Source organism: Temnothorax nylanderi, unplaced genomic scaffold (genome assembly GCF_030848795.1).
Source record: "Temnothorax nylanderi isolate EJ_2023f unplaced genomic scaffold, tnyl_v1.0 TNYL_tig0254_pilon, whole genome shotgun sequence".
In the NCBI taxonomy this organism is placed as follows: Eukaryota; Metazoa; Arthropoda; class Insecta; order Hymenoptera; family Formicidae; genus Temnothorax; species Temnothorax nylanderi.
This window is the reverse complement of record NW_027249316.1, coordinates 229,078-245,558: the sequence shown is the minus strand read 5'-3', so window position 1 is coordinate 245,558 and position 16,481 is coordinate 229,078. Positions and strand designations below refer to the sequence as shown.

At 45.3% G+C, this 16,481-nt stretch overlaps 1 protein-coding gene across 1 annotated transcript in view; it reads right to left on the bottom strand.

The window, feature by feature from the left end:
• The window catches only part of LOC139779989 (uncharacterized), a 235,646-nt gene that overhangs the window by 803 nt on the left and 218,362 nt on the right, over positions 1-16,481 (bottom strand). Inside the window, exon 8 of the mRNA XM_071718527.1 lies at positions 1,183-1,425. Coding sequence (XP_071574628.1) covers positions 1,183-1,425 — 243 coding nt within the window. The remainder of the gene's footprint in view (positions 1-1,182; positions 1,426-16,481) is intronic.

Sequence of the window (16,481 nt, the reverse complement as noted above, 5' to 3'; positions counted from 1 at the left end):
GAATGTCATTCAAAAAAGTAATTTATTTAAAACCAACTATTGTAAAAGAAATACATAATGAAAAATATATTGTTTTATCAAAAAATATGATTATATAATAAAAAAATATTTAAAAGAGAAAATTCACTTTTTTCATCTATCGACAAAAATTATATACGTATTCTTTTTTCTCTGTTCCTGCACACTTATTGTAAGCCCAGAGACTACATTGACCCACCTTGGGAATCCTTAATACAAACATTGCCATCTTGAAAAACAATAGCGATTACAGCAAAACGAAAAGGACTAAATATTCTTAAACAGGAAATGTTAGATAACATCATATATGCATGTTAAGTGTCTGGCTCTAAAAGTTATCTGTTAATTATGAACAGTTACAAATATACAAAGTTTTATATATCTTTCAAAAGTTTGAAAATCGACAAAACAGAAATAGGTTAATTAATCTACTGCCATTAAAAAATTAATAAACCTAGCGTTTTAACGTCTAGAGAGTAACTTAATGAACAAGTTCTAGCTGTTACCTTTAAAGTACAGCTAACAGTGTTCTTAAGATATTGAGGGGTTCCATATTATCAGCAGGATTCCATATTACCACTTTCTGCTCTGCATATATTAGATATTAATATATCAGATATTAATATATCAGATATTAATATATCAGATATTAATACATTAGAATCATTAGATATTAATAAAAGATAGTTCCAATTTATAATTACTTTCGTGACGACAAAGTTGTCGGTCTGTATGTTATCGCTGTACGAAAGAACAATCTACGAGTATCTATTATACGGCGGGCACAATGTCTGCGCCGAGTTAGCATAGAGTTTATTTTTTTGTCAGGCAAAATATCGTCTTTGTCAAAATTTCTTAAATTATTCAAGACATTATTATTTAGACATTATTTATTTAAATTTTATATTAAATAAAATAATTTATTTGAATATATTCTTTACTAATGGAAATTAATTTTATAACTAATAAAAACAAAAATCAATTCGTACAGAATCAGTCTTGCAAACGGTAACGAAAGTAATTATTCGTCACAAAAGGCTTAATACAATAGTAGCAGAATGTGTATTTACGTTTTGTCGCACAATTTATTTGTAAAAATTATAATTTGGTATGTGTGATTAATAATGATAAATATTTGTGTATAAATGTGATAAAATTATTAACCTGGGTTATCTGCTTTAAAGCGTATGATGACAAAACCAGTATTTGGCACGATCATAGTATCTTTAGGAGCGCAATTTTGATAATAACCACTTTGCAACCGATTCTTGTGAGCAATTATTTCTCTGGCTACATCCTCATCTGTTATATCGTCTTTATTACGTGCATTGATAAATTGACCAGCATACATTACGCAGAAACTATAACCATGCAGATGAAAAGGGTGATTCAGGTCTGTAAGAGGATCTGTAACATTATAACATTTTATTTTCTAATTAATAACAATTTGTTATGTATACGTTGTAATGTGTTAAATTCTTCACTTATGTTAGTCAATTTTCTCGAATTATGCACTAAAATTATGTACGCGTACATATACAATATGAAATACTAGAAATTACTACTTTGAATATCTCTAGAGAAACGCACGAAATTTTAATTAATTAAAATTGATTTGGTTACAAAAAAACAACATTTGAAAAATATGAAGTGCTAATTTTCAGTCTTCAAGTTTTAAAAAGTGATTTATAAAATCATGCACTTATATGCCAAAAAAACAGGCAACCTCGTGAAAATTCTGATTTTTATAAAACTTTACACATATGTGAGGAAAAGAGTAAATAGATGACTTTAGAAATTTTTAGTTTTAGCTTAGAAAATTTTAGCGGCTCGAGAACAGTTCTAAAGAGGAGTGAAACTACCCCTCATATAGAATGTCTTTTTGCTTTTCTTGATATATCTCGAAAAGCATTCGAGATATCAAAAAATGTTTATACAAAAGTTTCACGGTAAGAACACCTCTATTTTTAACCATATTAATATTTTTAAAAAATATTTTTTGAAAAAAATGTGTGCACACTCAAACACAGAGAAAAAGATTTTTTTATGTTTCTTTAAATTTGATTCCTAATTGGTTTTTAACTTTTATTCGATTCAGTAAATAAAATTTTTCCTTTGTGTTCGGGTTACGCCTTTAGGCGTTCTGATTATTAAGGTTATCAAGAGACACGGTAGTGTCTCGCGCCAAGTACGCGCGGAGCAAGACGCACCGTATCTTATTTACGCGAACGCACGAGTTGCGAGTACCCGAGATGTTGAGATTTCAATAACCAGTGAACGGATCAAGTTCTAAGTAGGCTTGATTGATAGCTTGGGGTCGATTTATATAATAAAAGTGTTTATTTTTCCCTCACGTGCCCTATGAGCACAGATATTACGATGCAAAGTCTGAAATGTTAAATTTTACGATTAAGAAACGTCCTCGTTCTCCGTTTGTTATTTTCGCCACGGCGCTAGTAGCGTGTCCTTTTCACTTTTTCAACACTAGCGGTGCTAGTATCGTCGCCAGTTTCGAGCGTGGTCTCGACGATTATCACGACAAGCTGTCACGAGTCGAAGTGAGGTTAACGGTAGTGTCTCGCAAGTACACGCGAAGATATATCGTACTCGTGCAACATTCAAGATTGTTTCGTATTGCGCGATTTCGAGCGGACATACTGAGCGATTGTGGAATGTGTGTGTCGGCTACTGTCCTCTCGCCGTTTAGTTTGGAGCGAAAGAGTGTGACGTGTCGGCAGTCAGTCGTAAGCCAAGGGTTCGTCACGAAGCATCGTGATTGTAACGGCTCAATTATCTAAGGTAGCCTCGGCTCCTTAAGCTGAAAGCGACTTCTCTCATTAAGAGCTTACACTGCTACCGTTATTGGTGCTAAAGTTAACAATAAAGGTGTATTACAAGTTGACTGTACCCTCCGTGTTGCGATTAACTATCACACTATCCTCGCGCGTGCCACAAGAGCCTATCCGCGTGCAAGCAATCCTGTGTCCGAACAGCATTACTAAACATTCTGGTCCTTCGAGCCGGATACGGGTACGGATTTGTGTGAGAAAACGTTCATACGCTCGAAATAAATCATTATTTCGTTCATTCTAACGCCAAGGAGGTGTATTGCCAGTGAGAGAAGTTTAAACCTGTAACGGCTTCAAGAAAGGCACGTGCAAGGTGGCCGCCCTATAAGTAAAGACGGCTGACTATCACGTGTTCGTCTCATGCGGCAGCCGCTGAGAGAAGGGGAGCGACATAAGCGAAAGTAAGCTGCCTCGCTTACGTTCCTTCTACAGTCATTCTAACGTGCGGATTCCATAGCCGTCATGACTCACTCCGAGGAGGAAGCTGCTGGGCAACTAAGAGAAGCATTGCAACGCTTCGAGGATAATGCCCGGCGCATTATAAACTCTATCGTTAACTACAATAAGTTAGGTAGATCCAATCAGACCAGAGCTGTCACAGAAGGTCGGGCCAAACTACTCGAAAAATACTGGGAAGAATGACAGCAAGCTTCAACGCAGATCAAACTCTACGCTTCGACTGCGGAGCGTACTACGCTACCGTACTTTACCGAGTCGCAGCTAACAAGACTGGAGGAAAGTTACCTGACAGCCTACGACTTCTTCCAAGAGAGAATCGCTTCCTATCCATTGGTCAACGCGGGCGGAGGAACAACAGGGACTTCCGTCGTTCAACCCGGCGCTGCTGCCTTCCACGAATCTTCTGCATTCAAACTTCCGACGATTAGAGTGCCTAAATTTTCAGGTATTCTCACAGATTGGATTGCCTTTCGCGATTTATTTACTTTTTTGATTACTTCTCGGATTGGCTTATCCAATGTTCAAAAACTACATTATCTATTGTCTGTTGTCACTGGCAACGCTGCCAAATTGATTTCACATATTTCATTGCCCGACGATAATTTCGCAGTCGCCTGGAATATCCTCCAGAATCATTACGAAAACAAGCGAAGCATAATCGATGCGCATTTAGCTAACTTTTTTGCAATAAAAACTGTCACTCCCGGCGATGCCGTAAATGGACTAAAAGGCTTGCGCGCCAGTTCTACTGAATCCCTAAATGCAATGCGGGCGCTGCAACGTCCTGTAGACGAATGGAATGACATTTTGGTCTTTTGTTTAGTTCAAAAACTTTGTAACGATGCACCCCCAAATCTGCATCGTTCCGGCCTAACACCTTGCCGATGCCGCCCGGCCGACCATCCGCCGGGCGAGGAACGGGCACGGTGTGCCCACCGTATTTTAAAGCATTTATCGTAGCGTTAAAAAGCCCGCGAACGGACTTGCCGCGGCAACCGCCTCGACGCGCCGAGCGGTGCCGACCGCGACCGAAGACCGCCGAACGCGATTGCGGCGTCGGGACGCCGTATTTTCCGACCGTTCCGCCGCACCATCCCGGCGCTCGCGATCGCCGTCGCTACCCCCGCCACTGCGTAACACCACCGCGACGGGTATAAAAGACGAGCGTTTTTAACGCTAAATGCGATTTTCTGATCAACGTTCCGACCGACCGCACCGATCCTGAATTCCCGCATCTCTCTAGCAAGTCAGAACGAGGGTAGAGCGCCTCCGGCATTCTCTGTCTTCGCCGAGTGATTCTCGATAGACGACCAGCTTTCTTCCACAACGCGCCCGCTAGTCAAAACGAGGGTAAAGCGCCTCCGGCACTCTCTGTCTTCGCCGAGCGATTCTCGATAGACGACCAGCTTTCTTACACCACGCACCCGCTAGTCAGAACGAAGGTAGAGAGCCTCTGGCATACTCTATCTTCACCGAGCGCTTCTCGATACACGACCGGCTTCCTTGCACACGGAGTTATCCGAACGGGGGCAGAGCGCTTCTCTGCCTCCACCGAGCGCTTCTCACCGGATACCGCCCCGTCTCTAGACGCTTGTAGCCTGCCTCGGGGGTAGAGCCCCGTACTCTGCCTCCACCGAGTGCTTCTCGGTGGCCGGACTCGCGCCAGAATTATCCTGCCGCCTAACGCGCCGAATTACAGCGATCTCGTCGCCGTATCCGCGCCCGTGCGCACCGCGCTTTACCCCGCGCCGCCCGCGACAAGCCGATTGCCCGTCACGATCGCAACACACGTGCATTCTCGCGCGCACCGCGTGCGCCTTGACTCTGTGTCCTGCGCTCATCGCACCGTTGTGCATACCGCGACTGTTAAACTGTATTCTCAACCCGTTGTAAGTATCGCGACCGTTCATTATAGAATAAACTCTGTTACGTTATTGCTAACCACGATACACTTCATTTTGCCAAACCTCGCCTCGCGTCCGTTCCTCCGCACCTCCTTCGAACCCAGCCCAGCCGCGAGCTAGAACCGCGTTTCGAAGCAAGGTTGTTTTAACTTGATAAACACTCTCGACGAGAGTGGGAAGTGCCCCTGGGAGACGGCAGTGATTATCCTACAATAGAAAAGTTAACTAAATTCTTAGATACTAGGATAAGATCATTAGAAGCCGCTGCGTCCATATTACCTATCGATAAGCCAACAGAATCAGCTGGGAAGAAGGAAAACAAGAATAGTCATAAGATTTCGCGATCTCATCACGGGACAGCGACCGACACATGTGTAGTTTGCTCTGAGGCTCATAAGGTAACTCATTGTCAGTGCAAGAAATTCAAGTCAAAGTCAATTCCCGAACGCCAAAAGTATGCGCGTCAAAATTATCTTTGCATAAATTGCCTTACGAAAGGTCACGTATTAGCTGATTGCCGCAGCTCCTACAGTTGTTATCATTGTAAACGACGCCATCATTCGTTGTTGCATGAACACAAGAGTGAACCTGGTCCCTCTACTATATCACCTGCTCCGAACTTCTCCTCTAAATTGTCGACTACAACTTCCGATTCCAAGTCAAATGCATCCGAACAATCTGACTCTAATGCCACCCATGCTCACGTTGCCACCCAAGCCAGGGTTTCAAGTCAAGCGGTCTTACTCGCTACCGCTTGGGTTCATCTCGAATCCGACCAAGGACGTCAAATACAAGCTCGAGCTTTGATCGATCCGGGTTCTGATGCTAGCTTTATATCCGAAAATCTAGTCCAATGCTTAAGACTTCCTTGTAAAAATACAAACGCATACATAGCCAGTATTGGCGGTCGTCCCGTAAGCACCGTTAAAGCGACGGCTTCGTTGCTAATTAGTCCAATGCAAGATCCAATACGAGGTAAGTTGGAATGTCAGGCGTTAGTTCTGCCAAAAATAACCGCCTACGTACCAACTAAGGTGCCACTCGATATGGCGTTTACTAAAGGTTTGACGTTGGCCGATCCCGAGCCAACGTCATCAGCCCCTATAGAACTTCTATTGGGCGCTGACTTGTATGCCGATATCGTGCTTAAGGGCATATTCAAAGAGACCCCTAGCAAACTGATCCTCCAAAATACCATTTTTGGATGGATTATTTCCGGTGCGTATTCTAATGATAACCCCCCCCCCAGGCGAACTATTCACGCGCACCTTGCTAGCACTCGAGAAGTCACTTCGGAACTACTCAAGTTCTTTGAAGTTGAAGAAGTACCGTCTCACAGGCACCTCACTCCTGCTGAGATTCTATGTGAAAATCATTTTCAAAGAACGCACTATCGCAACCCCGAGGGAAGATACGTTGTACGCCTACCATTCAAAACCGATCCTCCAATAGCGATTGGGGATACAGAGGCTATCGCTCTCGCTTCCTATCGACGTCTTGAGAAAAGATTACACCGTGACGGGGAGTTAAATAAGCGATACCAGGCATTTCTGCGTGAATATCTAGAATCCAACCATATGAAGCCCTTCGAAAGGGGGACGCGAAACAAGCAAACCGTCTTCTTGCCACATCACCCTGTCGTGAAGGATAGCACGACTACCAAGCTTAGAGTTGTATTCAACGCATCGGCACCGTCAAGTAACAGAACATCCCTGAACGATCACTTGTTGCCAGGACCAAACTTACAACCGGAACTTATATCCGTCATCTTAAACTGGCGCATGTTCCGTTACGTCTTTACAGCCGACATCGCTCAGATGTTCCGCCAAATTCTAGTGGATCCACAAGATCCAGTACCAAGTGATTTATTGGAGACCTTCCCCCGAAGAAGAGATTCAAGCTTTCATTTTAATTACCGTCACATACGGCAACGCTAACGCTCCATATGTAGCGCAACGCGTACTACTGCAAGTAGCAAAAGATAAAGGACGAGAGTTCCCTCTCGCAGTACAGATCCTAGAACAAGAAAGGTATATGGATGATTTAATCTTCGGTGACGATTCAAAGGAAGGAGCCATACGAAAACGAGTTCAAGTCACGGAATGCCTAGTGCGCGCGGGACTCCCGCTACGAAAGTAGGCTAGTAACGATCCAACGTTGTTAGCCGGAATTGAAGATACAAATCACGGGTTGGCTTTAAACCTACCGCTAGAGGAGGAAAATAATCTAAAGGTCCTAGGATTAAACTGGGAGCCACTCAGCGACTCGTTCCACATCAACATTCAGCTCCCGGCTACGATGCCACCGACCAAACGCCAGATTCTCTCTATCGTTGCAAGGTGCTTTGACCCACTAGGCTGGTTAGCCCCAGTGATTGTGGCCTCCTAAGGTAGGATGGGACGAACCAGTTCCTGAACGACTAGCTATCGACTGGCGATTGTTTTGCGAGTAATTGCCCCTTCTAAACCAAATTTCTATTCCTCGCTGGACTTTAAGCGACCGTTCAAGTTCGGCGCAAATTCACGGGTTTTGTGATGCCTCCGAGCGAGCTTATGCCGCTGTGACTTACTTGCTCGTTCGATCAAGAATCTGTTGGCTCAAGAAGCCTCCGTCTAGCCTTAAGGCCTTTAACGCTCATCGTGTCGCGCTAATTCAAAAACAGTTGCCACAAGCAAATTGGAAGCATGTCCCTTCCGAAGATAATCCTGCGGATTGCGCGTCCCGCGGATTAAAACCTAAGCAACTAAAGAGCCATCCGTTATGGTGGCACGGCCCTCAGTGGCTAACTAGTGATCCGAGCCTTTGGCCAGATCAAACGTTCCTAGATTCCACCGCGACCGAAGTCGATACCAAGCTTATGACTTGTGTCCACCTCCAAACGCAGAGTCAAGGTATAGAAAACGATAAAATCGAGCAACTCTCGCAAGACGTCTCCACGTGGCCTCGATTACTGCGAGTCACCGCCTATGTGTTACGCTTTATCGAGCGTATTCGCCGTGTCGCTACACATCATATCGATCTTGCCTTACAAGCCAGAGAAATCCGCTCTGCAGAAATCTTTTGGATCCGTGGTGCGCGAAAGGAAAGTTTTCCTCACAAAGTAACCGCCCTTTCCAAGGGAGTAACACTATCGTCAAGTAAGAAAATTAGATCCGTACTTGGACGAGGCAGGCCTCATCCGGGTACCCTGCCTGGCGGATTGGCTGGGCAGTCGGGGTCTTGGGATTTCATATCATTCGACGCAGGTGCTGACCGGACATGGTTGTTTCGGGAGGTACCTGCGTCGAATCGGGAAGAAAGCCACCGCCAAATGCCACCATTGCGACGCGGAGGAGGACACGGCGCAGCACACGCTGGAGGATTGTCCAGCGTGGGCAGAACAGCGCCGTGTCCTCATAAGCTTCATCGGCAACGATCTCTCTCTCCCGGCGGTTGTGGCGGCAATCGTCGGGAGGGTGGATAAGTGGAGGGCATTTCTGACCTATTGCGGTCAGGTGATGTTCCTCAAGGAAGATGCGGAGCAGATTCGCCGCGGAGAACGTCCCGCGGCGGATTCCTCCCAACATTGATCACCGGCGGGCCATGACTTGGCCCTGCCGATCTCCCCCACCAAACAGGGGAGAACTGCCGCAACAATAATAGCGGAAAGAGACGTACCGCACCTCTAGACACTCCCCCTCCAACGAGGGGGGGGGGGCCTGGAGGACGGGAGGTTCGGCACTCCGGCTGGGATTCCGGGTGCCAAACCACAACAACGGGAGGAGTGGCGGGGTGGGTGGAGTCCACACCCTGTCACAGACGCTGATACGCCGACTCCTACTAGAGTCTCCGAGCCTTGAAAATGGCTCGTAGGAGGAAGCCCAATCTGGGCTAAGCGTCGGGGGCGTCCTGGATGCAGTATTAATCGTTCCCAGGCGCCCCCCAAAAACGACGCAGCGCTGGATACCCGTGTGGTTTTAGCCGGTAAAAATCCGGCACTCCCCTCGTCTCTCTCCCAGGAGGGCGAGGGGGTCTTTCCCCCTGTCAAACGGGGGGCTACTGACCAAACCTAGCCTCGGCTAGGGATTCCAGTAGTAGAAGATTTCCACACGTAAAAAAAAGGCCTCATCCGGGTAGGAGGCCGTCTCCAACAAGCGGATCTTCCTTTAAAGCAAAAGCATCCTGTTGTCCTATCCCACCATCGAATATCGCAGCTGCTAATAACACATGTTCACCGGATCACGCTCCATGGTGGAGTTCAACTCATACTGAGAGTTCTAAGAAAAAATTACTGGATTCTCCGAGCGCGAAATCTAGTAAGAACGACCTTACACAATTGTGTCCGATGCACTCGCGAACGAGCCGAGACTCGTACCCAATTAATGGCAAGCCTACCTAAGGATCGAATCGTCCGATCCCGCCCGTTTTTACATTGCGGAGTCGATTACGCGGGTCCAATTCTTGTGCGAAACGCGGCCGGACGAGGGCGAGCCAGTCATAAAACGTATATTGCATTGTTCATTTGTTTGGCCACGAGAGCCATACATCTCGAACTTGTCCACAATTATAGTACTGCCGCCTTTTTAGCCGCCTTTCAGCGCCTTTCCGCTCGCAGAGGGCTTCCAAGTGTGATGTATTCCGACAACGGTACTGCGTTCCAAGGGGCCGAGAAGGAACTGCGCAAGGCATTTGATCAGATACTTAAAGAGGTAGACTTTTGTAACATTCTTGCGTCAGATCAAGTTACCTGGAGATTCATACCTCCTGCTGCCCCACATTTTGGCGGATTATGGGAGGCGGGAATTAAAAGCGTGAAGTATCACTTAAAGCGAATCCTTCGAAATTCCACTCCTACCGTCAAAGAATCTACGACTCTTCTATGCAACGTTGAAGCATGCCTGAACTCTCGTCCTATCGCCCCCTTGAGCGATGACTTATCGTCCTACGACGCTCTGACTCCCGGCCACTTGCTGATTAGCGCCTCCTTGAAAAGTGTTCCCCTACCGTCAACTCTCCACCTCAATGAAAACCGCTTGGACCGTTGGCAAGGGATACAACGGAAATTCGAGCAATTATGGCAAATCTGGTCCCAAGATTACGTGAATTCGTTGCAGCAACAAATGAAATGGCAGACACGAGAGCCTAATATTCAATTTGGAGATCTAGTACTCCTTCGTAACGAGAACCTTCCCCCTTCAAAATGGAGTCTAGCTCGCGTCGTGGAGTGTTTTCCCGACCGCGAGAATCTTGTACGCTCCGTTCGAGTTAAAACTGTGAATTCCGAGTATATTAGACCTATCGTCAAGCTCTGCAAGCTCCCTGTTCAAATAGAAGCGGCTTCGCAACAACCTGAGTCGGTTGCTGCTGCCCAGACCTAGATTAAGGCCATTAGATTAAGCCAATTAGATTAATAAGCTCTGTCAGAAGGCTACTCAGTAAGTATTAGGGTACGTGTATTTGTCAAATTGTTCACAAATAGTGTTAATAACCTACTTAAGAATCGTCTTGCCAAAGCAATCCAATCCAGAGATACCACCCAAACCTTGTATTTTAGTCTATATTTAAGTTATAGTCAAGGTGATAATGACCAACTGGTCACTACTGATTGTTGGAAGTGCGATACAATGGCTTCTTAGATTAAGAAGCCATTGTACTTCAGTCTATAAGTCTCCTGTGTTAACGTCGTTCGAAGTTTACTTCTATAAATTAAGTTCAATTTACTTGCTCCTCGTTCATGCATCGTGAAATGCGCTGCATTTCAACGCAGGCGGAATGTTTCGTATTGCGCGACTTCGAGCGGACATACTGAGCGTTTGTGGAATGTGTGTGTCGGCTACTGCCCTCTAGCCGTTTAGTTTGGAGCGAAAGAGTGTAACGTGTCGGCAGTCAGTCGTAAGCCAAGGGTTTGTCACAAAGCATCGTGATTGTAACGGCTCAATTATCTAAGGTAGCCTCGGCTCCTTAAGCTGAAAGCGACTTCTCTCATTAAGAGCTTACACTGTTACCGTTATTGGTGCTAAAGTTAACAATAAAGGTGTATTACAAGTTGACTGTACTCTCCGTGTTGCGATTAACTATCACACTATCCTCGCGAGTGCCACAAGAGCCTACCCGCGTGCAAGCAATCCTGTGTCCGAACAGCATTACTAAACAAAGATTGTTACGAAATGCAAGAGATTTTAAGAAGTTTAAAAAATGTAAGTACAACAATAAGTATATTAACAACAATAATTTTAAACATCTTATATATTATTTATCTTAGCGGGTCTATACACGTACGAGTTTGGCTTGCAAGTCCGGCTCGGATCGGCTTCTACTCGTTCGTGGATGGGATATCACGAGCCGGGCTCGGCGTCAGATGAGCCAAATTCGCACATTTTCCTTTCATGTGTGGTGAAAAAACGTCGAGTCCGGCTCACGAATCAAGTTCGCTGAGCCGGACTTGCGAGCTAAACACGTACGTGTATAGACCCCGTTACAAAGTCCGAGATTTAAATACGGCCCGTATAGATACACGAGCCGTATTTAAATACGGATCGTCCCCCCCGGGTTCCCTCCATGACAACGTTGCTACACTGAAAAGAAACAGCATATACGCGTACGTGTGCGCTCGTCGCTCAGTGCGTTCGCGCGGACAGCGCGCTGTCAGTCAGTTATAACCTAGAAATACATATCGCGTTCGCGCGTAACACCGTGGTCTCTCATCGTTAAATACTACTAACAAGGGAACGGTCGGAAGTGTCCCTCACCGATTTGAATGGGCTTTGGATATGTTGTAGAGCATCAAAAAATATTAGACACGTATTTTTTTTAGCGGCTTATCTCGACGTTTAGGGGTTGAAACAACCCCTCGAAAATAACGGATTTTATAGTTTTTAGCGAATATCTTCGAAAATATAAGGTGTATAAAAAAAAGTTTTGTACAAAAGGTTTATGGTTTTTTGTGCTCTTTACAATTGCGTAATCACATTTTTTCAAATATGTGAAAGTTTTTAATTTAACCCTACACCCACCTATTATTTTTGCAAAATATAACGATTTTTCCAAAGCAAAAATTTAAGAGCGTCGAATGCCAAATACATCCATGTATATTTTTATTATGATACCATTATTCGATTTTTGGGAAGACGAGATAAAATGTGGTATAAGCGTCGCGCTGTAGGTAGGTGTTGCGTTATTTCTGTTCAGTTGCGTTGTACGCTTAAAAATTTTTATTTGTGCATATTTTTTCATACTACAATATAACTATATACGAGTGGCCTGCACTTGGACACGGTTCATTTGGACACCGTTCATTTGGACACGGTCATTTGGACACGATCAAATGGACACCGTTTATATGGACACGGTTCATTTGGACACGGTTCATTTGGACACGGTTCACTTGGACACGAAAATGCGCGGCCTGTTCACTTGGACACGAAAATGCGCGACCTGTTCACTTGGACACAAAAATGCGCGACCTGTTCACTTGGACACGAAAATGCGCGGCCTGTTCACTTGGACACGAAAATGCGCGACCTGTGAACTTGGACACGAAAATGCGCGGCCTGTTCACTTGGACGCAAAAATGCGCGACCTGTTCACTTGGACACGAAAATGCGCGACCTGTGAACTTGGACACGAAAATGCGCGGCCTGTTCACTTGGACACGAAAATGCGCGACCTGTGAACTTGGACACGAAAATGCGCGGCCTGTTCACTTGGACGCGAAAATGCGCGACCTGTTCACTTGGACACGAAAATGCGCGGCCTGTGCAGTTGGACACAAAAATGCGCGATCTGTTCACTTGGACACGAAAATGCGCGGCCTGTTCACTTGTACACGAAAATGCGCGACCTGTTCACTTGGACACAAAAATGCGCGGCCTGTTCACTTGGACACGAAAATGCGCGATCTGTTCACTTAGACACGAAAATGCGCGGCCTGTTCACTTGGACACGAAAATGCGCGGCCTGTTCACTTGGACACGAAAATGCGCGGCCTGTTCACTTGCACACAAAAATGCGCGACCTGTTCACTTGGACACGAAAATGCGCGGCCTGTTCACTTGGACACGAAAATGCGCGACCTGTTCACTTGGACACGAAAATGTGCGGCCTGTTTACTTGGACACGAAAATGCGCGACCTGTTCACTTGGGCACGAAAATGCGCGGCCTGTTCACTTGAACACGAAAATGCGCGACCTGTTTACTTGGACACGAAAATGCGCGACCTGTTCACTTGGACACGAAAATGCGCGGCCTGTTCACTTGGACACGAAAATGCGCAACCTGTTCACTTGGACACGAAAATGATAGACAAATTAATCATAAATTATGTTAATATTATTGCATCCCTATTCGTCAATATATCCTATGTTAAATACTTTTAAAGCGCGTCATCTAACCTATGTATGTTAGTGACGCGCTTTAAACAGTTAAATACTTTTAAAGCGCGTCATCTAACTTATGTAAGTGTTTTCGTGTCCAAGTGAACAGGTCGCGAATTCTCGTGTCCAACTGCACAGGCCGCGTCTTTTCGTGTCCAAGTGAACAAGTCGCGCATTTTCGTGTCCAAGTGAACAGGTCGCGCATTTTCGTGTCCAAGTGAACAGGCCGCACATTTTCGTGTTCAAGTGAACAGGCCGCGCATTTTCGTGTCCAAGTGAACAGGTCGCGCATTTTTGTGTCCAAGTGAACAGGTCGCGCATTTTCGTGTCCAAGTGAACAGGTCGCGCATTTTTGTGTCCAAGTGAACAGGTCGCGCATTTTCGTGTCCAAGTGAACAGGTCACGCATTTTCGTGTCCAAGTGAACAGGTCGCGCATTTTCGTGTCCAAGTGAACAAGCCGCGCATTTTCGTGTCCAAGTGAACAGATCGCGCATTTTTGTGTCCAACTGCACAGGCCGCGCATTTTCGTGTCCAAGTAAACCATGTCCAAATGAACGGTGTCCAAATGAACCGTGTCCATATAAACGGTGTCCATTTGATCGTGTCCAAATAACCGTGTCCAAATGAACGGTGTCCAAATGTACCGTGTACAAGTGCACCTCTCCCACTATATACTAAGACATAATATGCGATGAAAGTTCAAGCAGAGGAAAAGATATCACGTCATCCGAAGTTCAAATGGCGTGTGCGCAAAACAGTGTTAAATACGCGTCGAAGTAAATCAACAACCAAAGTTTACGCATTTGAATATCATTTGCTCGTGTCATAATTCCGGAAAGCAAGCATTTCAGATCGTAAGTTTGAAGTGTAAAGAACTGTGTGTTGTACGCTGTCGTTTTGTGAACATGTAAGTGCATTTTTATTGTTAACTTTTATTGGTTTCTTACGCTTGTTACTTTTTCCTTTGATATTGAATATTTAATATAATTTTTTATTCAGCTCTACTCAATTCTTTGCCAGTTTTGCCAGTGACTATATAATCTTTTGGGAGAGGTGCACTTGGACACGGTACATTTGGACACGGTACATTTGGACACGGTACATTTGGACACGGTACATTTGGACACGGTACATTTGGACACGGTATATTTGGACACAGTCATTTGGACACGATCAATTGGACACCGTTTATTTGGCCACGGTTCATTTGGACACCGTCCATTTGGACACGGTGCAACCGGACACCGTTCATTTAAACACGGTGCATTTGGACACCGTTCATTTGGAAACGATCATTCGGACACGATCAATTAGACACGATCAATTAGACACGATCAATTAGACACGGTTCATTTGGACACGGTTCAATTGGACACGGTTCGTTTGGATACCGTGTATTTGGACACGGTTTATTTGGACACGAAAATGCGCGGCCTGTGCAGTTGGACACAAAAATGCGCGCCTGTGCAGTTGGACACAAAAATGCGCGATCTGTTCACTTGGACACGAAAATGCGCGGCTTGTTCACTTGGACACGAAAATGCGCGACCTGTTCACTTGGACACGAAAATGCGTGACCTGTGCAGTTGGACACCAAAATGCGCGACCTGTGCAGATAGACACGAAAATGCGCGGCCTGTGAAGTTGGACACCGAAATGCGCGTGCAATTAACCCGCTCACGCTTAAAGCGAGGTACATTTCCTACCCGGGCACGCCAAAGGCCTGTCCTAGGGGGGTGCGGGGTGGCGAAGCCCCCCCTGCCTACGCTTCAACGTCACCCACACTGCCACGTGCATGGGGGGTGCGGGGGGAGGGCAAAGCCCCCCGCCCACACTCCTAGGTTCACTCATACTGACCATGGGGGGGGGTGCAGGAGGGGCGAAGCCCCCCCCCGCCCACGCATGTACTTTGATATATTATATAGGATATATTGACGAGTAAGGATGCAACAATATTAACATAATTTATGATTAACTTGTCTATCATTTTCGTGTCCATCTGCACAGGTCGCGCATTTCGGTGTCCAACTGCACAGGCCGCGCATTTTCGTGTCCATCTGCACAGGTCGCGCATTTCGGTGTCCAACTGCACAAGTCGCGCATTTTCGTGTCCATCTGCACAGATCGCACATTTTGGTGTCCAACTGCACAGACCGCATATTTTACGGTGTCCAACTGCACAGGCCCTATTTTTTACGGTGTCCAACTGCACAGGCCGTATTTTTCACGATGTCCAGATGATCCGTGTCCAAATAAACCGTGTCCAAATACACGGTGTCCGAATAAACCGTGTCCAAATACACGGTGTTCAAACGAACCGTGTCCAATTGAACCGTGTCCAAATGATCTGTGTCCAATTGATCGTGTCCGAATGATCGTGTCCAAATAAACGGTGTTCAAATGCACCGTGTCTAAATGAACGGTGTCCAAATGAACTGTGTCCAAATGAACCGTGTCCAAATAAACCGTGTCCAAATAAACCGTGTCCAAATAAACGGTTTCCAATTGATCATGTCCAAATGACCGTGTCTAAATGAACGGTGTCCAAATGAACCGTGTCCAAATAAACGGTGTTCAATTGATCGTGTCAAAATGAACGGTGTTCAAATGTACCGTGTCCAAATGTACCGTGTCCAAATGTACCGTGTCCAAGTGCACCTCTCCCAAAAGATTATATAGTCACTGGCAAAACTGGCAAAGAATTGAGTAAGAGCTGAATAAAAAATTATATTAAATATTCAATATCAAAGGAAAAAGTAACAAGCGTAAGAAACCAATAAAAGTTAACATTAAAAATGCACTTACATGTTCACAAAACGACAGCGTACAACACACAGTTCTTTACACTTCAAACTTACGATCTGAAATGCTTGCTTTCCGGAATTATGACACGAGCAA